Source organism: Dipodomys ordii, unplaced genomic scaffold (genome assembly GCF_000151885.1).
Source record: "Dipodomys ordii isolate 6190 unplaced genomic scaffold, Dord_2.0 Scaffold102, whole genome shotgun sequence".
Taxonomy (NCBI): Eukaryota; Metazoa; Chordata; class Mammalia; order Rodentia; family Heteromyidae; genus Dipodomys; species Dipodomys ordii.
Window position 1 is genome coordinate 5,856,911 of NW_012267318.1, and position 24,572 is coordinate 5,881,482.

Consider the following 24,572-nt stretch of genomic DNA (forward strand, 5'->3'; position numbering starts at 1 on the left):
TGTACTTCTAAGCTTCTAAGCTTCATAAAGACAGAGGGAAGGGAAACATAGTATATCTAACAGTTGCTTCATCTTTCCCAAGTTTAATCTTTCTGTACAGTTTTAAAACTGTTAATTTATATAATAAACCCTGGGAAATACAAGTACAAATATTACTCTAAAATTAAGAATATATAAAAACAAGAATGAAGGTATGTATATAGGAAAATATATACACTTACACACAAAACAAGTGTTAGTATATTTCTACTACATCACATGTAGTTAAGATGAACAAATATACACAAATATACACTTATGTTAAACAAAATAAAGCAAAATTATATTAATTCAAATATAAGCAGCACCAAAGCATACAATAAATAGAAATCATATTATTTCACTAAAGGAACTGTAATAAAGACCTTGTTGATAGTACTGTATTTACTTTTCAGCCTCACAATTAAAGGGCAATATAAAGACATAGAAAAACAGTTAAAGTTAAAAAATAAGTGGAAGCTTTTAACATAATAAATGAAGAAAGAATACAAGATTTAGGATGGGCTATAGTTTAGGGGAAAGTTTAAGGGTCATGAAATATTATCATGTTAAATATCTAAAGGTTAATTTTTTAATTGTATTAAATTAGATAAACTTTTTCCTAGAATAAACCAAAGATTAAAGAATATTTTTGGATTTTTGTTGTTGTTGTTTTGTTGGTCATGGAGCTTGAACTTTGGGCTTGGGAGCTATCCCTCAGCACTTCAGCTCAAGGCTAATGCTCTACCACTTGAGCAACAGCGCCACTTCTGGCTTTTTCTGTTTATGTGGTGCTGAGGAACTGAACCCAGGGCCTCATGCATATGAGGCAACACTATACCACTGAGCCACCTTCCCAGCCCTAAAGAATATTTTATAAGATAGAATTTCTTATGTATTCTTTATTCACTGCAAAGAAAAATATTTAACTAGGATAAACAAAAGCTTTGTTTGAAGGCAGGTATGAATTACAAGACCAAAATAAAGTACATATTATTTCTAAAAATTTTTTTTTCCCCAGGGCTGAGGGCCGAACCCAGGGCCTTGTGCGTGCTGGGCGGGCGTCCTTCCACTGGGCTAAACCCCCAGCCCCATTATTTCTAAAATTTTAAGGGAAAGACATAATACAATCTAGAAAACTATTCAGCACTGGGGATGGAGCCCAGTAGTAAGAGTGTTTGCCTAGCATGTGTGAGGGCTAGGTTTAATCAATCCCCAGCACACAAGAAAACAAAGAAAACTATTCAGTGAAAGGAATATAGTTAAATCTAAAGAAAAAAAATTAGAACTAAGAGAAATATAGTACTATATAGAACAAACATTCTTATTATCAATACTAATCAACTGTCCAAAAAATTTTATCCATATTATTTTTTATATTAGAATTATACATTAAATTGAATAAAAAGAAATGAAAATTATCATAATCATCTGAAATGTTTTTTTTCTAAATATACAGTTATTTGCTTTTGTATTCTTCCAACTAGCAAGTGTATAGGAGGATTGAGATGGCTTGAGAAGGGTAATGAACATGTCTATACTATGTGATAAATACATACACTTATGTGTATTTTAAAGAAAACTTCCATGGTTACTAATAATTCTACTAATATTTGCTGAAGAATTTTATTTGAACATGCTAATTATGTCTTAGAAGTAATTTTGTCACACTGATAAACTAGATAAAATGTAATTTACTTGTATATGAATAGGAGAATAAGTAACTCTCCTATGACAAGCTGGTATTTCTTAAGTATTTGAAGGTAGTGAGGGTAAATATTAAAAGTTTTAAAAAAGCTATTTAAAACCTATTCCATTACATTTACAAAAGATGTAAAATTAGTTTAAAATCCAATTTTAGACAAGATCTTAATCCCTAACATTCTGTTACTCATAATGATCAGAGGTATTGCCACAAAAGATTATAAAAACATTTAAAATACAATTTTTATATATTTTTTATTTATACTTTAGAATTTAAAGAACTTGTTGGGAACATCTTTGTGAGGCTTCATTGTCTTCTTTTACTTCAAACTATTTTAACTTCAAAGCAGGCTCACTAAATTTTTTTTCAAGAACAAGCAACAGATGTTAACTGAGAATAGCCACCTTAATGGTTATTTGTGACACAGACTTGATTATGTGAGCCTAGAGCGCCTCCCCACCTCTGACTCCCCTGTGGAGGGGTGAGTCTTTGTGTGCTTTTCTGTGTTGGTTCCACTGAGTTCATTACAATAGAGATGGACATTTGATATTCATAACGATCCAGCATCTGAGCAATCTTCTTTCGAGAAACACCATGTTTATTCCTCCTACCAAAACAGAAAAAGATTTTGAATCTTTTTTTTTTCAGAATATATTAGGCTTAGAGCTTAAATGTATTTTAGAGTAATATTACATAGATTATAAATATTTGACAAATAAACATTAGAAGGTATAATTTGTTTATTCACATTTTACACAAAAAGATTCATATTAGCTGTTGCACAGAAAATATTTTTTACATCCTTTACGTGCAATTATTTACTAGTATATCCCCTTTTAAATAACAAAACCAAAGATTTAAAAAAAATTAAAAGACTGAATTACACAATTTAGAATTGCAGAAGAATTTAGGATAGACTTCAAAGACTTACAATGCAAAACAGTATATCATTTATTAAGTTATTTTAGAATGGTTCCTATCACATTTTTAAAATGTATTATTTTATTGGTAACACATTACTAAAGAGAACAATTTGGCATATCTCAGGAACAAATATTGAATGAAATAAACATGTAACAGGCTCTAATCAGTACAGCATTTGCCCACAATATCTGAGTTTAGTACCCAGTACTACAAAAAATTAAAAATAAATTTTGAAAAATTGGCAAGATATGACTAATTTCAGAAGCCAAAATTTAGTTTTTCTTAATTCTTCCAAAAATCAGACTCTGCCAGATATTAAATTGGCCTTGCTATGTGAAGATAGTTTGTATTTAAGAAATATAAAAATACAACAAATAATGAAACCATAATGATTTAATGATCATCCATTTATTCAGTGTAACTCAATTATCTTTTCATTTTAAATTTGTATCTCTTCTACCTCAAGGGTGATACAGTTTGGCAGGCAAGCAAGCAATAGCAGAAAAATATATAAGAACACAAGTTAAAAAGTAGCCAAAGGCATAAGAGCTAAGGCAAAAAGGATTAGCTAGATCCCATATACAGAACACACTTCAAAGGCTAGGGATGTAGCAGCTGAGTGGTAGAGCTTAATGATAAAAGAGGACAAACTGAGGTGAGAGGAAAAAAAATTGGTTTACAACATGAAAAAGGAAGGCTGGGCCTGCTGCTCACCTGTGGTCCCAGCTACTTGGAGGAAGAGACAGGAGGATCACAGATGGAAGCTAGCTCAGGCAAAGTTAGTTGGAGACCTTATCTAGAAAACTAAACTAAAGCACAAAGGGGTGAGGGGTAGGGACCTCAAGTGACAGAACATTGACTAGTAAGCAAGATGCCTTTAGTCTAATCCATCCTCAGTGGTGCCCAAGAAGGTTGGGGAGATTTGGAAATGATGGCTGCACAACTCTGGAACTATACTGAAAATTGCTGAATTGTATGGTTAAGTGAATTAAACCTCAATAAAATTATTACCAAAAAGGAGGGAGTAAAAGTGCAGAAGGAAAACAGAAATAGGGGAGAAAAAAAAAACATAAATGGAAGAGCTGGATGGAAGAACTAGTCTTTCACAAATATTGAAATCTATTAAAATCTAAAAATTCAGTTTTCTTTACATCAGATAACAGGAAGCCCAGTCAGATCTTTACTTGTTTGGCAGCCATGACCTGTTCAGAAATAAAATTAGATTTCATAGGATCTTTTCTCTTCTTTTTTTTTTTGACATTTTTTTTTGGTTGGTCATGCGACTTGAACTCTGGGCCTGGGTGCTATCGCTGAGCTCCTCAGCTCAAGGCCAGTGCTCTAACACTTGAGCCACAGTGCCACTTCTAATTTTCTTGTGGTTAATTGGAGATAGAGTCTCTCAGACTTTCCTGCCCAGGCTGGCTTTGAACCATGATCCTCAGGTCTCAGCCTCCTAAGTAGCTAGGATTACAGACATGAGCCATGGGCACACAGCTGGATCTTTCTTCTTTACTTAGACTGAACAGTCATGATCAGCTGAAGAAATATTACAATGTTTGATGTAATGTACTACTTCCTCCTCTGAAAGGGCAATGTTACAAGGTAAATATACTATATTACTTTCCTAAACCACCCCCCCCATTAAAAAAAAAATCCAAATCACGTTGATTATAAGGATCTTAGTGTAGAATTAAGGACCTGAAGTAGTACATCTGAGACAAGGAAAAAAAAAAAAAGACAATGAAAGAACAAGATAAAACTGATGACGGAGCCCAAAATGGGGAGATGAAGGAGAAAGGGCAAAGCAGAGAAGAGGCCTAGCTAAAAATCGTGGGGGGTTATTACCCTCAATGTTTCCTAGACCCACAATAGCATTAAATAAAACAAGATGGAGGAATTCACGTTAAGAAAAGTAACATTTAACAAAGCATGTCTGATAAATTTTAACAAGGTAAGACTCCTCAAAAACCTTTAAGTCAATGTTCCTCTTGAGAAAATAAAAAGCAGTAGTTCCTAGTAACAAGTAATGTCAACAAGCAAAGGCTAGGAAAGAAACTGGCCACATAAAGGAAGGTAACTAAAAGAAAAAAATTATGAAGATTCAAAAAAGAATTTTGAGTGCCTTACTTTTCTAATTCTTCAGGATCAAATTTCCACCAAGTTTCAGGTTCATGAAACTCTACTCTGTATCCTTTTCCTATGGCCTACATAAAGAAAAGGAAAAAAAAAAACAAAACCCATAGAACAGTTCTTAAAAGTAAAAAGAAGGCAGATAAATATAAGTTTAACTTAAACAACACTTCTAAGTTTGCTCAATCAAGAATAATGCTATATTGTAAAATACTGTGTTTTGGGAAAAAATATTAAGACTACTGAACTGAACAAATTCCAATTACTATTCAAGACAAAAAACAAGTATATGTATATTTCATCATAAGCACCTTTTCCAATGTAAAAAAAAAAAAAGAAAATCAACAAACTTCTTAGAAAACAAGGACAAATGTTTTAAAAATAAAGATCAATCAAATAGCTCACATCTATAGTCCTAGCTACTCAGAAAGGCTAAGATCTAAGGATCACAACTAGAAGCTAGCTGGGGCAGAAAAATTCGTATCTTCAGTTAACCAGCAAAAAGCCAGAAGTGGTGCTGTGGTTCAAGTGGTAAAACAGCCTTGAACAGAAAAAGCTAAGGGACGGTGTCCCAGCTCTGAGTTGAAACTAGTAAAAAAAAAAAAAAAATAAAGAACCAAAAATTTACAATAAGAAACTCACAAGACCAAAAAATAAAAAATCCCACATCTCATATTTACCATTTCCACATATGGTTTCATTTCCCAAGCTTGTGTATTAGTGTTGTCTATTATAACTGGCGATCTTCCCTGATCAATAGCTTGTTTTGCTGAAATAGAAAATATATTACAAACAAAAACAACAAAAAATTAGGCTGAAATATACAAAATAAAATTTAAATATTTACTATTAAGAAATGTGTCACATCTCATATTTAAAACTAAAACTGTACAATCTCTTGAGTAAATGTCCTGGTAAATATGGGCTCTACTAGATTAAGAGGGAATTAAGCGGCTTAACCATATTAGGTATATTCCCTGGGCTGAGTATTGGTTTGATAAATTGGCTATAAGACACCTTAAGAATATTTGGTTGACCTTAGAGCTAATGGCACTTCTAGACCAAAGTTTCATTTGTAGAAATTAAAGTGATAAAGGAACAAATTACAATTTAATCCAGACCAAATACAAAAGTAGAAATGTATTGATCTAAAAAGTCAGAGATTATTAAATGAAAGGGCAATAATTAAAATACAGAAACACAATAGTTAAATATGTTAGGTTAAAACACAGAGCTGAGGAGCTGGGAATGTGGTTTAGTGGTAGAGTGCTTGCCTAGCATGCATGAACCCCTGGGTTCAATCCCTCAGTACCACATCAACAGAAAAAAAGCTATGGCTTCAGTGGTATCATGTTAGCCTTGAGCAAAAAAAGTTCAGGGGCAGTGCCCAGGCCCTGAGTTCAAGCTTCCCCCCACCCCACACACAAACAGAGCTGAGAAAATGGTTTACTAAGAAAAATGCAAATGGTGGTGCAAGTATTTAATTATCTACAAGTGATGTTTTTTAATTAACAAAGGCTTGTGGTTACAAACAAACAAAAAACCCTTATTACTTAGAAGAAGTTGTTTATAATACCAGATAACACAATACCACAGTTCAACTGATCTAGTTTTCTTAAAACTATGATGCTCTTTGGGGCTGGGAAGATAGCTCAGCGGTAAAGTGCATGCCTTGCAAGCATGAGACCCTGGGTTCGATTCTTCAGCACCACATAAACAGAAAAAGCCGGAAGTGGCACTGTGGCACTAGCCTTGAGCTGAAGAGCTGAGGGACAGGGCCCAGACCCAGAGTTCAGGCCCCATGACCGGCAAAAAAAAAAACAACTATGATGCTCACTTGGGGAGTTAATGTAAGGTAGCAAGTGGTTCAAAGCCTGTCATCTTATCTACTGAGGAAGCTGGGATCACAAATCCTGAGGATTGGTTTGAAGCCAGCCCAAGCAGAAAAGTCCCCTTGAGATTCTTATCTCCAGTAAACTACTCAAAAATGCAGAAATGGCACTGTGGCTCAGGTAGAGTGCTAGCTTGGAGCACAAACTCAGGGACAGTGCCTAGGCCTTGAGTTCAAGCACTGCAGCCAACAGGGGGAAAAAAATATGATTAAGGCCGGGCGCTGGTGGCTCACGCCTGTAATCCTAGCTACTCAGGAGGCTGAGATCTGAGGATCGAGGTTCAAAGCCAACCCGGGCAGGAGAGACCGTGAGACTCCTATCTCCAATAAAAACCCACCAGAAAACCGGAAGTGGCGCTGTAGCTCAAGTGGTAGAGCGCTCGCCTTGAGCTGAAGAGCTGAGGGACAGCGCCCAGGCCCACAGTTCAAGTCCCACAACCGACAAAAAAAAAAAAAAAATGATTAAGTAAGGTTAATTTCAAATCCATAAAATGTAATTTTCAGAATTTTTCTTTTCTGAGACAAGGGTCAGGGTGTCAAGGGGGTATATATTGTCACCAGATGCTGATAGCTCAGCTCACTCCTGTAATCCTAGCTACTCAAGAGGTTGAAATCTAAGGATCACAGTTCAAAGCTAGCCCAGACAAGAAAGTCAGTGAGAATGACAGAGACTCATCTCCAATTAACCACACACACAAAAACAAAACAAAACAAAAACAAACAAAGCTGGAAGTGGAGCTGTGGCTCATGTTATAAAGTGCTATCATAAGAGCAAAAAAAAAAAGCTCAGGGCCAGTGCCCACGGCCTGAATTCAAGTCCCAGGCCCAGCACAAAACAATAGTAACTTAGTATTATGTATTTACATACGTAGCTGAAAATCAATATAATTCCAACCACATTTTAGAATAATCTGGAGGAATTAAAAAATGTTTATGCCTCATTACAGACCTATAATCTATAATCTCTGAGTCTGAGGCTCAGGGATATATTTTTTTAAAAATAAGAGGGTGAATAATATTGAAACACATTGCAACTATACATTCAAAAAAAAAAATCAGTAAAAGCTGTTGATCAACCAGGAGTGCTGAATAATGAAGAAAGAGAAACAGGCCCTGTTGGAGGTGGTGAGCATTGCCAGCAAGAGGGAGTTAAACTAACAAAGAAGGTAAATGAGTATGAATATGGTCAAAGTTGTTTCCAATAATGGAACAATGAAACCCATTGGAGAGAGGGAGTGGAGGGAGACTAACTGAAATATACTATATACATGAGTAGAAATGTCACATGAACCATGAACTCCCTACTGTGTAACTAATATATGCTTATTATTCCCATTATCCTTGCCACTCAAGATGCCAGGATCTGAGACGCACAGTTCAAAATAAGTATAAAAAGGAAAGTCTGTGAGACTCTTACCTTCAATTAACCCACAAAAAAGTTGGAGACCTGTTACTCAAGTAGTAGAATGCTGGCCTTAAGCAAAAAAGCTCAAGCTCAGGACCCTCAAACAAACAAAACAAAAACTAAAGAATTCCCAAAATTATAAATTTTGGAGAGGTAAATATAATATTCTATAGAATCTTAATTTTAATTCAAAGTTACTGTGGTTTCATTTCTATGATAATGTTTTCTTTCTCTTTTTTCATTATCTATAATTAATTGGACAAAGAAGTTTCAATTCAACCTATCAATTTGTGTATAATGTACCTTGATCAACAATATCCCTTTCATTATCCTTACTGCCCTCCATCTATCCCAACATAATCTTGTTTCTCTTTTAGGAATATTCCTGTGTATGTTAGACTTAGTAAGGTTTACCTACAGAAATTAATACTTGAATGTCCAATTTGCAATTGCAGTGTATGCATAATGGATATCCATGTAAGTAAATTTAATATAAAAAAGTCCCCAAGTAACTGACCACCACAATCAAGACTGCTGTTCATGATGAAAAGAAACTGACCCACATATTCTAAAAACAAATGTATTACATAGGTTTTCTTACAGCACACCATCAATGATAAAAACTTCCAATATTAACAGTATTATACTGAGATGTGAAATACACTGGCATTATTTTTAGGGGAAATAACTTTTATAACATGTGACAATAGTATCGGTTATTTATTCATGATATAAAACTCATTAAAATATGACATACTGCTATTCTTTTATCAGCTATTATTAGTAAAACATTTATAATTCAAAACATATTTTAGGTAAATTCTACAATTTTCACAACAAATTTGATCCAGTAGGGCAAATATAATTTATCATCATTTCTTGCAAAGAATTTGGGACTCCAAGTTACTGAAATAGTTTGTAAACATCATTCAGCTGATAAAAATATAAGTCAGAATAAACCTTATGTCTTGTGACTGTTAGCCAAATATTCTATCTCAAGAGATTTGGCCTAAAACACACCTCTGTTCTGGTTCCAGTCATGGGCATCACCAAGTTGATTAACATTATACCTGTACCCATCTTGATGGCGAAAATAGTCATCAGTGCTGAATACAATGCCATCACGGCTCTGACCAAGTAGAATTCTGTTAATAAAAGAAATCATAAGGTGCTATTTGTAAAATGTATAACCATGAGAAATAGACCATACAGAAAGTTATTGTCTGCTATTCATTCTTAAGATATATTGCAAACAGAATTACACAGGAGCTAAACAATGTTAAAAAGCTTTCAGATTTCAACAATCATTTCTTACATAAATCTTCACAATTAGAGCCACTATAAAAAGCTTTTAAAACAACATTTATATTACAACATTTTAAAACACACCGTATCCACTATCTAAATAATGTCAAGTAGTGTCCATGTTTTTGGTTTTGGGTTCCCCCCCTCCTCTAGTCCTGGAGTTTGAACTCAAGGCCTGGGTACTGTCCCTGAGCTTCTTTTTGCTCAAGGATAGCATTCTACCACTTGGCAACAGTACCACTTCTGGCCTTTTTTGTTTACGTGGTACTGAGGCACTGAACCCAAGGCTTTATGCATGTTAGGGAAGCACTCTACCGCTAAGCCACATTCCCAGCCAGTATCCTATGTTTTAATCTTAGTGTACTTATATTTGGTACCTAAAATTGCCTCAAATTTGATACAAAAGGAAATTAAGATTAAGCAGCATAGCCCATCTAGGAAAGACCATATTTGACCATGTCTGCTCTTGAGATGGCTTTAAAAAAAGATGTTAATACCATTATCTATACCTATAGTAACATATTTACATCCAAGAAATGGTTTAAATTCACCAACCTTTTTTTTTTTTAATTAAGGGGCAAGAGCAGTAAACTTTATCACTAAATCAGGTCAACATTAAATCTGGGCAAATTTGTATATAGATCAAATTCTTAAGTATATAAATCACAAGAGTTAAAGTTTAGCTTGAAGAGATTTATTTTCCTACCTGCCAGCATAGACTGTTAATGCATCTTTTTCAAGTTCCTGAATTATCTCAAACAATAAAAAAAAGAAATAAAATACAGCATCATCTCTATAATCCTACCTACTCAGAAAGCTGAAATCTAATGATCACAGTTCAAAGCCTGGTAGGGTAGGCTTTATAAAGAAGCTCTATAATTAATTGGCAAAGTGTTGTAGTGAAGGGATGACACTGACCAAAAAAAGAAATGTACTCATTACCTGACTTATGAAATGGTAACCCCTCTATACAATACCTTAATAGTAATAACAATAAAATTATATTTAAAAATTGCTGGCTGGAAATGTGGCTTAGTGGTAGAGTGCTTGCCTAGCATGGATGAAGCCCTGGGTTCAATGCCTCAGTAGCACATAAACAGAAAAAGCCACAAGTGGCACTGTGGTTCAAGAGGTGGAGTGCTATCCCTTGAGCAAAGCAGCTCAGGGATAGTGCCCAGGCCCTTAGTTCAAGCCCCAGGACCGACAAAAAACAAAAAAACAGCACACAAAAAATGTTGTACGGGTGGCATTGCTCAAGTGGTAGAGGCATTGCTCGAGTAGCAAGCCATCCAAGTAAGAGTGGGAAGGAGGCCCTGAATTCAATCCTTAGTACCAATACAAGAAAACAACAACAAAAACCCACTTCTGTCTTAAACTCTGGTTTGTCTGCTTTCTCACTTAAAAAAAAAAAACAGTTGCAGCCGGGTGAGGGTGGCTCACACCTATAATCCTAGCTATTCAGGAGGCTGAGATCTGAGGATCATGGTTCAAAGCCAGCCGGGCAAGAAAGTCAGTAAGACTCTAATCTCCAATAACCACTAGAAAACCAAAAGTGGCACTGTGGTTCAAGTGGTAGAGCGCTTGTCTTGAGCTGAAGAGATCAGGGACAGTGCCCAGGCCTACAGTTCAAGACCTATGACTGACAGAAAACAAAAAAACAACAACCAGTTTCATTTGAATGAAGAGTGGTCTAAATAGCCAAGAAATGAGGGAAACTTCCAGCCTAAACCAAGTAAGGAACTGAGGTCCTCAACCCAAGTTCACAAATAACAGTCCTATCAACAACCTGTGAGTTCTTGGAATCATATCATCCTCAAGTTAAGCCATCTTCAAATTAGACAACACATGACCAAAGCTTTAAACTGTTAGAACCCTGAATCAAAGGCATTCAGCAGACTATACCCAAATTTCTGATCTACAGAAACTGCACAATAAATGTTGCAATCATGAATTACTAAAATACTCTGTCCTTATCATTTCTCACTCAAGGAACACTGCTCTTCAAAAGAGGGGGCTGGTAGCCGGGCGCTGGTGGCTCACGCCTGTAATCCTAGCTACTCAGGAGGCTGAGATCTGAGGATCGAGGTTCAAAGCCAGCCCGGGCAGGAGAGACCGTGAGACTCCTATCTCCAATAAACCACCAGAAAACCGGAAGTGGCGCTGTAGCTCAAGTGGTAGAGCACTGGCCTTGAGCTGAAGAGCTCAGGGACAGCGCCCAGGCCCAGAGTTCAAGCCCCACGACCGACAAAAAAAAAAAAAAGAGGGGGCTGGGAAGGTGGCTCAGTGATAGAGTGCTTGCTTTTCATGCATGAGGCCCTTGGTTTTCCATTCCTCAGCACCACATAAGTAGAAAAAGCCGGAAGTGGGTCTGAGGCTCAAGTGGTAGAGTCCTAGTCTACAGCTGAAGAGCTAAGGAAGGCCCAGAGTTCAGGCCCCACAACCGACAAAAAAAAAAAAAAAAGAGACCCACAAAAAGTTTACCTTTTTTTTTTTTTAACATCAATCCTGGGGCTTGTACTCAGGGCCTGGGCACTATCACTGGGCTTTTTTGCTCAAGGCTAGCACTCTACACTTGAGTCATGGCTCCACTTCCAAATTTTGGTGGTTAATTAAAGTTTCTCATAGACTTTACTGCCTAGGCTGGCTTTGAATGGAGAGCCCTGAATCTCAGCTTTCTGAGTAGCAAGGACTACAGGTGTGAGCCATTGGTACCTGACTTATAATTTATTTTTAAAATTTCTTTTGTTGTTGTTTTTTTTCTGCCAGTCCTGAGGCTTGAACTCAGAACCTGGGCACTGTCTCCGAGCTTCTTTTGATCAAGGCTAGCATTCTACCATTTGAACCACAACACCACTTCCAACTTTTTCTGTTTATGTGGTAACTGAGGAATCGAACCCAGTGCTTCTTGCATGCTAGGCAAGCACTCTAACATTAAGCCACATTCCCAGCTCTATTTTTAAAATTTCTAAGAGCTGCACAGTGTGTTTTTAACACATCCATGTGCATCTGAAGTGATTTCTAAAGACAAAAATATCTAAGTAAAAGACACTTTATGAAATCTTTACCTCATTTACTACTACATAGTTTTGCTTTGTTCCTATTTCAAGACCAAGCCTAAGTCTGTCTAAGACTTTGCCCAGGCATTTGACCCTCCTTGAAATAGGACTGGATCTAACTAGGGTAAATATTTCTTAGCATGTTAAATTAGATGTCTTGTTTCCAATCGAGAGAGCGAGAGTGAGAGAGAATCTATCTCTTTAACTGTAAGTCATAGTTCCTATGACTGCTGTGATAACTGCCAAAACTTGGTGGCATAAAACAATAAGGAATTTATCTTATGGTTTTAAAGGTCAGTAGTACAAAACCCACTAAACTAAGAAGGTATAGGTAGCCCAGTGTTCCTTCTTGAAGCTCTAGAAAAGTTTTTCTTGTGTTTCCTAGTTTCTAACTGTGAGCAGCAAAACTTAGCTTGTAGCCTCTTTGACCATAAGTACAACGCAGGTAATCTAGAATCTCCTCTCCTCTCTGACCTCTGCTTCTACCCTTCCGTCACTTTTTGATTCTGATCTTCCTGTCTCCCTCACATAAACCTTTGTGATTACATGACCTCATTAGATAATCCAGGATAATCACTCTATCTGAAAATGCTTAATCACACCTTCAAAGTCTTTCTTCCTTCAACATTTTTTGTTAGCACATACTACTTTAACAAAGGGGGTTTCATGACATTTCTACACATGTATACAATCAACCTTACCCTTTCTCTCACCCTTCCTTACCCCCTCCATGCTTCTTAAAAAAAAAAAATTCAATGGATTCATTGTTCTGTTTTCATACATGCAAAAAACCTACTTTGATACAACAGGGTTTTTTGTTTGTTTGTTTGTTTTTTTGGTCCGGTCGTGGGGCCTGAACTCTGGGCCTGGGCGCTGTCCCTCAGCTCTTCAGCTCAAGGCTAGCGCTCTACCACTTGAGCCACAGTGCCACTTCCGGCTTTTTTCTACTTGCTAATGTGGTGCTGAGGAATCGAACCCAGGGCCTTAAGCATGCAAGGCAAGCGCTCTACCACTGAGCCACCTTCCCAGCTCCCATACAACAGAGTTTTAAGGATTAGGTCATAGACATCTTTGGGGAATATTATTTACTCTAACACAAAAATAACTGCAGGGGCTGGGAAAGGTGGCTCAGTGGTAGAGCGCTTGCCTTGCATGCCCGAGGCCCTGGGTTCAATTTCTCAGCACCACATAAGCAAAAAAAAAAAAAAAAAAGCCAGAAGTGGCGCTGTGGCTCAAGTGGTAGAGCGCTAGCCTTGAACTGAAGAGCTGAGGGACAGCGCCCAGGCCCAGAGTTCAGGCCCCACAACTGGACCCAAAAACAAACAAACAAAAAAAAACTGCAAAAGCCAAAAACAAAGAAATAATAAAGAAATAAGTTTTCTCAAGTTTTTTCACTTTATTTCTTAAATAATGACTCTTCTCACTGTTTTATCCAAATTCTCAACTTTTTTTAAGTTCATATTTTCTTCTACACAAAGTGGCTCATTTGGGAGGTAAAGATTAAGGAATCATTGTTGAAGGCCAGTCTGGGCATAAAAGTGAGATTCTCTCACTCAGTAGTTGAGCATAGTAGCATGTACACTATTTCCCCAGCTACTGAGGAAGCATGATGGCTGTGGGCAGTGGTGGATGCCTGTCATTTCCAGAGACATGGGGAAACATAAATAGGATTGCAGCTCAAGCCAGCTCAGGCATAAATCAACGAAGAACTCTAGCATGAAATAATTCATGCAGGGCTGGGAAGGTGGCTCAGTGGTAGACTGCTTGCCTTGCGTGCATGAGGCCCTGGGTTCGATTCCTTAGCACCACATAAGCAAAAAGAAAAAAGCCGAAAGTGGTGCTGTGGCTCAAGTGGTAGAGTGCTAGCCTTGAGCTGAAGAGCTGAGGGACAGTGCCTAGGCCCAGAGTTCAGGCCCCACGACTGGACCCCCCCCCAAAAAAGAAATAATTCATGCAAAAAGGGGTTGAAAGTACAACTCAAGTGATAGTGTCATCTTAGCGAACACAAAGCAAATTTAATCTCCAGTTTAAATAAAAAAAAATTCATATTTTCTTCTAGGATTTTTTTAGGGGTGGAACAGGAGTTTGAACTAAAGCCTTGTACTTTCTAGGCAGACACTTCACCATCTGAATCACATCCCTCAGCCCTTTTTCCTTAGTTAATTTTCAAATAGGGTCTCACATTTATTTATGTCTGGACAGCTGTCCTCCTATTTGTCTGCTCAAATAGCTGGGATGACACATTTGTAGCACTATACTAGACTTTTAAATGGAAATGAGGGTTTAGTAAGACATTTTGCCTAGGCTAGCCTCTAACTTCAAACCTCCAAATCTCTGCCTTCTCTAATCTCAATTGTAAGCCACCACATCTAAGTTAGCTTTTTCTCTTTAACTTTCAGCCTTTATCCATTTAGAAGTTTTTTTTTTGTAAATAATACAATACAGGGTTTTAAATATATTTTCTTCTATATTGATAACCAAATATCCTAATATTTACTGAATATTTTACTCTAAAATATTATCTAAAATGCCAATTCAATAAATGCTAAATAATCTTAAATGTAGGTATGTTTCTAGATTCTGTAATCTTAATTATCTGTTCTTTTACTAAACTTTTTTTTGTCGGTTGTGAGGCCCGAACTCTGGGTCTGGGTGCTGTCCCTCAGCTCTTCAGCTCAAGGCTAGCGCTCTATCACTTGAGCCACAGTGCCACTTCAGGCTTTTGCTGCTTATGTGGTACTGAGGAATATAACACAGGGTCTCATGCATACAAGGCAAGCACTCTACCACTGAGCCACCTTCCCAGACCCTAATTACATTTTTATTAATTACTGTTCCAAGATGTTTTTGGTAGAAGGTAAAAAGCCATATCACTTTTTTCAAATTGCCCCTATTGCATTTTCATGAATTCTAGAATGGCTTGTCAAAATTTATACGAAAGAAGTTTCACACACAAGAAAGGGGAGGTGTACCATCTTTGTTTTAATATATTCTATTACCAATATAGTTGGTTTTCCATATTCACAGGTTCAAAGTCAGCCCAGGCAGGAAAGTCCATGAGACACTTATCTCCAATTAACCATCAGAAAACTAGAAGTGGTGCTGTGGCTCAAGTGGAAGAGCACTTGCCCCACAAGTGACAAAAACAAACAAAAACCTAAACATCAGCATCTTTTAATGTAGTGCCTCAAGTCGGCTAAATCTACCAATTCTTTTTTTTTTTTTCTGGTAGGTTGTGAGGCTTGAACTCTGGGCCTAGGCACTGTCCCTCAGCTCTTCAGCTCAAGGCTAGCACTCTACCACTTGAGTCACAGCACCACTTCCAGTTTTTCTGGTAGTTTATTGGTGATAAGAGACTCATAGGACTTTCCTGCCTGGGCTGGCTTTGAATGGTGATCCTCAGATCTCAGCCAGCCTCTTGAGTAGCAAGGATCACACGCTTGAGCCACTGGTGCCTGCCTCTACCAATTCTTTAATATTTTCTTTCTTCAAAGCTTGTATTGCAAGATATTCCCATATGTCATTCTTCACTAGAGACTATATGTCTTTATATCCGATACCAAATAAGCAACATTTCTTCCAAAAAGTGGTGATCTACAGAGGTATACCTGGGGCTGGAAATGTAGCTCGTTGGTAGAATGCTTGCCTAACATTCACAAGGCCTTGAGTTTGATCCTTAGCACTTGAGGGGAGAGGCAAACACTCTAAGTCAGGAGTGAGATATAGGGCTATATATATCCAGTAGGTACTAAAACTGAGGGTGTAGAGCCTGGGCAACAATGGCTCATGCTTATAATCTAGTACTCAAGAGTTAATATGAGGATTGCAGTTCAAAACCAGCCAGGCAGACAAATCTGTGATTCTTAACTCCAACCTGTCAGCAAAAAGCTAGAACTAAAGGCATGGCTCAAGTGATAAGGGCAAAGCAAGAATGTAAGACCCTGAGTTCAAGATCTAGTACTAGCACCAAAAATAAATAAATAAAAAGTGAAGATAAAGGTGTAGAGGAAAAACATTTTTTTTTTTGGGGGGGGGGTCCGGTCGTGGGGCCTGAACTCTGGGCCTGGGCACTGTCCCTCAGCTCTTCAGCTCAAGGATAGCACTCTACCACTTCAGCCACAGCGCCACTTCTGGCTTTTTTTCTTTTTGCTTATGTGGTGCTGGGGAATCGAACCCAGGGCCTCATGCATGCAAGGCAAGCCATTTATTTAGACTTAGATCATCTTATAAGTAAATAAAAAACATTTGCAAAGTAGTTTTTTGAACTTTTTTTATCTTAACCCAACAATATCAAATAGTTTTTCCTTGTCTGGTATAAATACTATATAACTGAAGAATTTATGGTGCTTTCTCTCACAAGTGAACAACTTTTCCACAACTATATAAATACTCAAGTACATTATGTTTAAAATGTAAATAAAAACAAGAATCTGAAATAATTTGTAGTACGATAAAACATTACTGGTTCTAACACCACTAACTCACCTAAACTCCTTAAATTTTAAAAACTAAGACAGTTCACTGCCATTAAATAGTATGAACACAGAACAATGCTTAACACACTCGAAATTCCTTCTGTTATGTCATTCTCAAACTCCAAGAAAATAAATATTGCTCGTTCATTAACACCAAAGCCTGAGCAACATCACCAAGTGGGGTAGGAGGAGACAAAGCATAAATCTAGCACAGTCCAACTTTCCTTGAATAATTAGCTGGCTTTAAAACGCTAGCCTAAGTTCTCAAGTAGCATTTGCTTTCATCACTGTCACAAGTATACATGGCACATCTAATTTTAAAGCCCTTAACAGAAACCAAATATAAAAATATAGGACAATTCTTTTTCCCTACTAGAATACATTTAAGGAATATTTCCAATGTTAGATGTCATTTTCAAGTTCAACAAATGATCGTTTCTTCTACTAGAAACATGAAAACATCTGTTATTGATTACAAGTAATTTATTATTGTTTTTTGTTGTTGTTGGTCATGGGCCTGAACTCTGGGCCTGGGCGCTGTCCCTCAGCTCTTCAACTCAATGCTAGTGCTGTACTATTTGAGCCACAGTGCCACTTCAGCATTTTTCTGCTTATGAAGTGCTGAGGAATCGATCCCAGAACCTCATGCATGCAAGGCAGGCACTCTACCACTGAGCCACCTTCCCAGACCTAATTTATTATTATTTTTAAGTAACAAATTACCCTTGGCATCCTTTACTTACCGAGACAATGTTGTTTTCCCAGAACCAGGCAGACCTCTCAAAAGAATAAGTAACTTCTGCAATTTATTTAACTTTTCCTCTTGAAACTGCTGGTTCACAAATCTATGTGTTTCACTATACTTGTCAATAGAGTCCTTCCAAAATTCTTGTCTGATTTCATAGAAATCATGTCTCATATATCCATCTTGCACACTGTAGCCATTTCTAGAGGGATGAGCATTACTACCATTTTCAGTAACAGTATATTCATTGCTCTGATCAAATGTCAAACAATCCCAGTTATCATGACAACTATCTTCATAATACCCACTTCGCATCAGGGAGTTATCCTGAGCAGGGAAAATATTTGGTGGTAGATTTGGTGAAGCACTGAATCTTGGAATATTTAAATGGTAATTAAAACTAGGAAGAGGAGGACCATGTGGTACTATAAAAGGATGCATTGACTGCCACTCAGGCCTGAAGGAAGTAAATGAAATATCACAAAATGTAGGTATTTCTTGTTCATCATAAGAATAGTGGCCTAGCTCATTCTCTAGGTACTGTTGATAATCACATTGTGCCTGAAAAGTAGTACAGAGCTCTTTAATGTCATCAGATTTTAAGATATCAGTACTATAGCGCTGGTAACATGGAATAACTTGTTCCTGAGAAGATTCAAGTTCCTTACAAATACCTTCTTCTGAATCATCTTTTTCATTTTCAAGTTCTTCAATTTCTTTGTAAAACTGGGATAATTCAGTGTCAATCTCTGGCTTTTTGGTGTTGAACTTCTGTTTTTCCTCTCCTGTTCCTTTGCCATTTATACCACTGAGAGTGTTAGTCTGATTTCTTTCCTTGAACTTCTTTTTCTCTGGGGGTTTGTAAATGGGTCCTATGAAAGCTTTACTTGTGCTGTATATCTCATCATCTGTGGATACTGATGGAGGGTTTCCACTTTGTAAAACTTGTGAACCAGTGGATTCAATAACATCTAGTTTATTACCAGGTGTCTCATCATGCAAAGGTTTCAGCAAATCTGTAGTTTGGGTTTTGTCTTCCTCAGGATAACTATGTCCTCTGACATCAATTACGGCCCCAGGGACCCAATTATTTCCAGTTTTCTGTTGAATTTTGTGAAAATCAGCACTATCATGATGAGGGAAAACACAAGCCTCTGTAGTTGACTTCAATTTTTTATAGGATGGTTCACTTGTTAGTTCTTCTCCAGGTCCAGAGAACTTAGTTTCAATTTTAGCATAAGGCATCTGAAAAGTAAAAAAAGCAAACAATTATTAGCTCATAATTTTTTAAAATCTTAACTACTCATCAACAAAAAATTAACATTTAAATTTGTGATAACAAAATTGAAAAACATTTTACCAACTACAAACTTCAATTTTATTTTTGTTTGTTTGTATGTTTTTGTCTGTCGTGGAACTTAAACTCTGAGCCTGGGCACTGTCCCTCAACTCTTCAGCTCAAGGTTAGCACTAGTACTCTACCACTTGAGCCACAGCACCACTTCCGGTCTTTTATGCTTATGTGGTGCTGAAGAATCACCTTCCCAGCCCACAAACTTTAATTTTATAATCACAAATTCCTTAAAGTTTGTTATTACCTAATTATAGGAGGGGGGTGTCTCTTCTAAATTAATATTTTTAAAGATATTTAAACAATCGATTTCAAAATTTAGAGAACTGGGGCTGGGAAGGTGGCTCAGTGGTAGAGCCCTTGCCTTGCATGCATGAGGCCCTGGGTTCGATTCCTCAGCACCACATAAGCAAAAAAAAAAAGCCGGAAGTGGCGCTGTGGCTCAAGTGGTAGAGCGCTAGCCTTGAGCTGAAGAGCTGAGGGACAGCGCCCAGGCCCAGAGTTCAGGCCCCATGACTGGACCCCCCCCCAAAAAAAAACAAAAAACAAAATTTAGAGAACTTAAGAATTTGTTTGCAAAGTTGAATAACTAGGTGTGTATGGTAAATAAACTTTGTATCCAAACTGGATGTTAAACTGCATCATAATCACCTTCCTATTTAAACCATTCTGTCCTTTCAAGTGTATAGCTTCAGCTCCCAAACCTCAACAAACACATCGTTTTAGCATCCAAAGGTTAAAATGACAGAAATTCTGATTTTTGTAGGCCCGTGGTCTGAGAGTAATGAGTGTAAAAGTAATTCTCAAATGATGTATGTAACTGGAAAGAAAAAAGAAGGGAAGCCGGTAGCTACTCAGGAGGCTGAAATCTGAGGATCCTAGTTCGAAGGCAGCCTGGGCAGGAACAGGAAAGTCTGAGACTTTTACCTCCAATTATTAACAACAACAACAAAAACAAAAAACAAAAAAACAGACTTGGAGCTCCTGGACAAGTGGTAAAGCACTAGATCAAGGGCAGCACTCAGATCAAGTTCAAGGCCAAGGACCAGTACCAAAAAAGGGAGGGAGGGAAATGACAAAGGGGAGGGAGGAGGGGAGAAGGAGGAAGAGGAAGAGGGGAAAGGAAGAAAGCAATTGGGGCGGGGGGGGGAGGGTTAAACAAGACAAACACGTTACGCTCACAGAAGTCTGGCGTGATTGGTGTGTGCGGAACAAAAACTTTGTTCTCTTTAAAATTAGGAACCCTGCGGGCCGCCGGAGGCTCACGCCTGTAATCCTAGCTACTCATGACCACAGTTCAAAGCCAGCCCGGACAAGAACGTCCAAGAGACACTAATCTCTACTTAACCACCAGAAAACCGGAAGTGGGAGAGCGCTCGCCTTGAGCTGAAAGCGAGCCGAGGGACAGCGCCCAGGCCCAGAGTTCAAGCCCCACGACTGACCAAAACATAAAATAAAATTAGGGACCCTGAAAAGAGCAGACCCCAGGTATGTTCAGCTTATTACTTCTTCACCAGCTGAGAGTCTCCGGTGTTCCTCTCTGTCACCACGGAAGAGGAAAAGGGGGAGGGGAGGAGTCGGCCTAGGGAAGGAGGCTGGCCGCAGCCACACCTGGGGAGAACGCCATCCTCCCGGAAGGAGCCTCCCCGGCCTGCTCTCCGCTTCCTTTTCCCCATTCGAAAGGTCAGCACACCACCCGGAAGTGCGGGCGGGCGGCGTTCCCACACGGCGAGCGGCCTGGACGCTACCCAAGCCTCCCGAGCTCCACAGCCGCGTCGCCCCATCTCGCGGTCTCCGAGGGGAAACGCTGAGGCCAGGCCTCAGAATGCTGACGCTGGCCGTGGCCGGCTTCTGAGTTCACAGGCTCCGAGTCGCCCAGAAACCGACAACCAACCCACCTCCCATAAAATGGGGCGTCTACTCACCTTACGCCACAGCTCTGCATGGGCCTTGACCTCGCCTATAAAAACAAAACCTCTTTCGATGAGAGAAAAAAATACCAACACGATAAGACTTTCGCCACAAAGCAGACAGAAGGACCGACTCAACCACCAGGAGTCCGGACGTGAGGCAGTGAGCCGCACCTCCGTACGCAAGATGGCGGCCACCTCTCAGTTAGCCTGGCAGGAATTGCGGACTCGAGCGCCAGGCATTGTGGGAATTGAAGTCCGGCAGCCGCCAGGGCTCTTGAGAACTTCACTCAGTGAGACTTGCTTTCCCAGAATCCATTGCGTGACGCACGCACTCACTTAAGTACAAACTAGACCGGAAGGAGTTGTTGGATCAGGAGGTGGGAAGCTGTTTAGTGAAATACTTACTTTATGAGGGAAAGCAGCCTACTCCCCGAAGGAGAGGGGGCCGGGCGTCTCAACATAGAGGCAGATGCTCTTCCCAGTGCGTGGTTTTCTGGCTTTCTGGGTGACAGGATATCAGCTGACTTCTCAAGGGCGACTCAACATTTTGTATAGCAGAATTGGGTTGCTATCGTTTCTGGAGGAAACGAATAAGGATCATTATGGCTCGTGCTTTTCTGTAGAAGTGTAAATTGCTTGCAGTGCAAGGTCCTGCTCACAGATACGGATGGATGGATGTTAGATATATAGATAAATAGATAGCTATTTAGTATCTTAAATAAGTTTTGCTTTGTTTGAGGAGATACAAACCACTTACTAAACTTTCCCATTAATAGAGGCAATACATAAAAAGTAGAATTAAGGGATGTTTAAGTGTGTGTTTACTTTAAAGACTGAACAATTGGCAGTCCAGAGATATGGACTACTTTTCTATTCCTGTCACCTCCCACTCCCATGATAAGGAATTCCTCAACTCCTTTTGAGTTTCTACAAGGAAAACTACGAATCCCTTCATATTTAAATAATTCTTTGAGGTACCCATCATGATACGTTTTGATTCATAAATATAGTTAAACATAACAGCGTACAATATTTACCTTCTGTGACCAAGAGAGTTCATTTAAGCAACCTATCCCCTGACTACTTCAACTAGAAATTCCCACATAGACCTTTTGATTCCCCATGGAAAGATCCAAATTTCACGTCTTTTGAAATAACCATGTTGGTGAGGGTGTGGTCTTGTCAGTATCCTACTTCAGAATTATGGAATGTTTGTCCATTATAAGGTAAAACCTTTATTATCCCATCATTGTGCTTAGTTTCTTCAAAACCCCTTATGACTAATAAGCAATCCGTGAGGTGAGACTTTGAATCCATGGAAATAACCAGCTCTTCATCAAACTTTATCTTATGGCTCAGGTTCCAATAATGATTCTGCTTGCCATTAATCTTGTTCATGCTGGTTACAAAAATGTTGAGTCAGCATGGGCAGGAAAGTCTGTAAGACACTTATCTCTAATAAACCACCAGAAAACTGGAAGTAGCCCTGTGGCTCCAGTGGTAGAGTGCTAGCCTTGAGCTTAAGAGCTGAGGGACAGCACCCAAGCCCAGAGTTCAACCCCCATGACTGACCAAAAAAAAAAAAAAATTGTGGATTTTCCTCTCCATTTATTCAAGTTCTCCATGTACTCAATTTAGATACAACTATGAAAAATGAGCCTTCCTTATTATTTATTTGCCATCAGTGTGAAGTTACGAATTGCACTTTTAAATGGCTATAATTCATTGAGAAACTTAGTTATTTTTCATTAAGAGACATTCTACTACAGGTGTGTGTGTGTGTGTGTGTGTGTGTGTGTGTGTGCTAGTACTAAGACTTGAACTCAGGGTCTGGGCACTGTCCCTTAGCTTTTTCACTCAGTACTAGTACTTTACCACTTGAGGCACAGCTCCAATTCTGACTTTCTGGTAGTTACTTAGAGATAAAGAGTGTCACAGACCTTCCTGCCCAGGCTGGTTTTGAATCTTTATCCTCAGATTTCAGCTTCCTGAGCAAGTTAGGTGTGCAGAGGTGAGTCATCAGGACCTGGCTTGATCAGTTTTTGATGCACAGAAAAATTAAACAGGTGGTATAGAGTTCCTGGGTACCTCATAGAAATTTGTTGTTTTGTTTTGTTTTGTTTTGTGGGTCCGGTCATGGGGCCTGAACTCTGGGCCTGGGCACTGTTCCTCAGCTCTTCACTTCAAGGCTAGCATTCTACCACTTGAGCCACAGCGCCACTTCCGGCTTTTTTCTTTTTGCTTATGTGGTGCTGAGGATCGAACCTAGGGCCTCATGCATGCAAGGCAAGCGCTCTACCACTGAGCCACCTTCCCAGCCCTAGAAATTTCTTATTACTAATTTCTTAAATTTTTATATAAGAACACACTTGGATACATTAATATTAGAATGTTCCATATACTTATTTAGATTGTCTTAGGTTTTGGTTGTTCTGTTTCTTGAGACAGTTTGGCTATGTAGCCTAGGCAGGCCTCAGCTGTGTGGTTCTCCTACCATAGTCTCCTGAGTACTGGGATTACAGGTGTGAAACACCACAACTGGCTTGCCTTAGGGTTTATCTAATGTCTTTTCTGTTCCAGGATCTTATCTAGGATACTACCTTCATTGTCATGTTCCCTTAGCCTTTTTTTTTTTTGGCTATACAAGTTTTTTGGATTTGCTAGTCAGAATATTGTGTACAATTTCCTTATAAGGTTTTTCTCATGATCTGACTGGAATTCTGTGTTTGAGGAAGAAAGACCAGAAATGTTAGGTGTTATTTTCTTCCTTCTTTTTTTTTTTCATGCTGAGACTGGGACTTGGACTGGGGGCCTCACTTTCTCCCTTAACTCAAGACTGGCATTCACACTTCCACTTTCCAGCATTTTACTGGTTAATTAAAGATGAGTCTGCTTGGGCTGGCTTTGAACTGCAATCCTTACAGATCTCAGCAGGATTATAGTCATAAACCAACAGCATATGTCATTTTCATCACATATTACCAATGGCTTCTGATTATTGATTGAACTTGATTACCTGACTGAAATAGTATATCAGGTTTCTCCACTATTCCCCTACCCCACCTCCCCTGTTTCTACGTTGTTTTCTCTGGGATAATTCACTTTGTGGAATGGAAAGTACTATGGTTCAAATGTCCCTGAAAATGGTAGTCATAAGTAGTGGGACATTTAAGAAATCGTTAACTCAAGAAGGAAGAGCCAACCCAAATGATGTTTAGGACCTTTATAAAGAAAGCTGCACAAGCAATGGGCTCGTTTGTCCTTCCTCCTTCTACCATGTGAGAACACACAAGTAAAGTGACATAAAGCAGAGGGCAACCTTCACCAACTAACAGTACCAGTGCCCTGATCTTTAACTCCATGCCTCTACTACTGTAAGAAATAAGCTTGATCTTTATAAATTCCCCAATCTGTGATATTATTTTGTTTTTTTTTTCTTTTGGTGGGTCGTGGGGTTTGAACTCTGGGCTTGGGCGCTGTCCTTGTGCTCTTCAGCTCAAGGCAAGTGCTCTACCACTGAGCCACAGCACCACTTCCAATTTTCTAGTGGTTTATTGGAGATAAGAGTTTCACGGAATAGGGATACAGGTGGACCCATTGCAACAATGAGATGTACAAGTTGTTATGTCGAAAACGAACTTCACAACTTTGGTG

The 24,572-nt window shown here is 38.6% G+C and overlaps 1 protein-coding gene across 3 annotated transcripts in view; it reads right to left on the minus strand.

Moving 5' to 3' along the window:
• The window catches only part of N4bp2l2 (NEDD4 binding protein 2-like 2), a 67,198-nt gene extending 46,091 nt beyond the window's left edge, over positions 1-21,107 (minus strand). The window contains exons 1-6 of one of the 3 annotated variants that reach the window (XM_013027302.1): positions 20,931-21,107; positions 17,653-18,899; positions 9,094-9,218; positions 5,458-5,546; positions 4,775-4,851; positions 1,959-2,330 (exon numbers count right to left, since the gene is read on the minus strand). In XM_013027302.1, coding sequence (XP_012882756.1) covers positions 2,129-2,330; positions 4,775-4,851; positions 5,458-5,546; positions 9,094-9,218; positions 17,653-18,899 — 1,740 coding nt within the window. In that variant the 5' untranslated portion in view covers positions 20,931-21,107 and the 3' untranslated portion in view covers positions 1,959-2,128. Of the gene's footprint in view, positions 1-1,958; positions 2,331-4,774; positions 4,852-5,457; positions 5,547-9,093; positions 9,219-17,652; positions 18,900-20,930 lie in introns of those variants that run through there. The other 2 variants (XM_013027303.1, XM_013027301.1) reach the window with 2 other exon arrangements.
• Between the last annotated feature and the right edge of the window lie 3,465 nt (positions 21,108-24,572).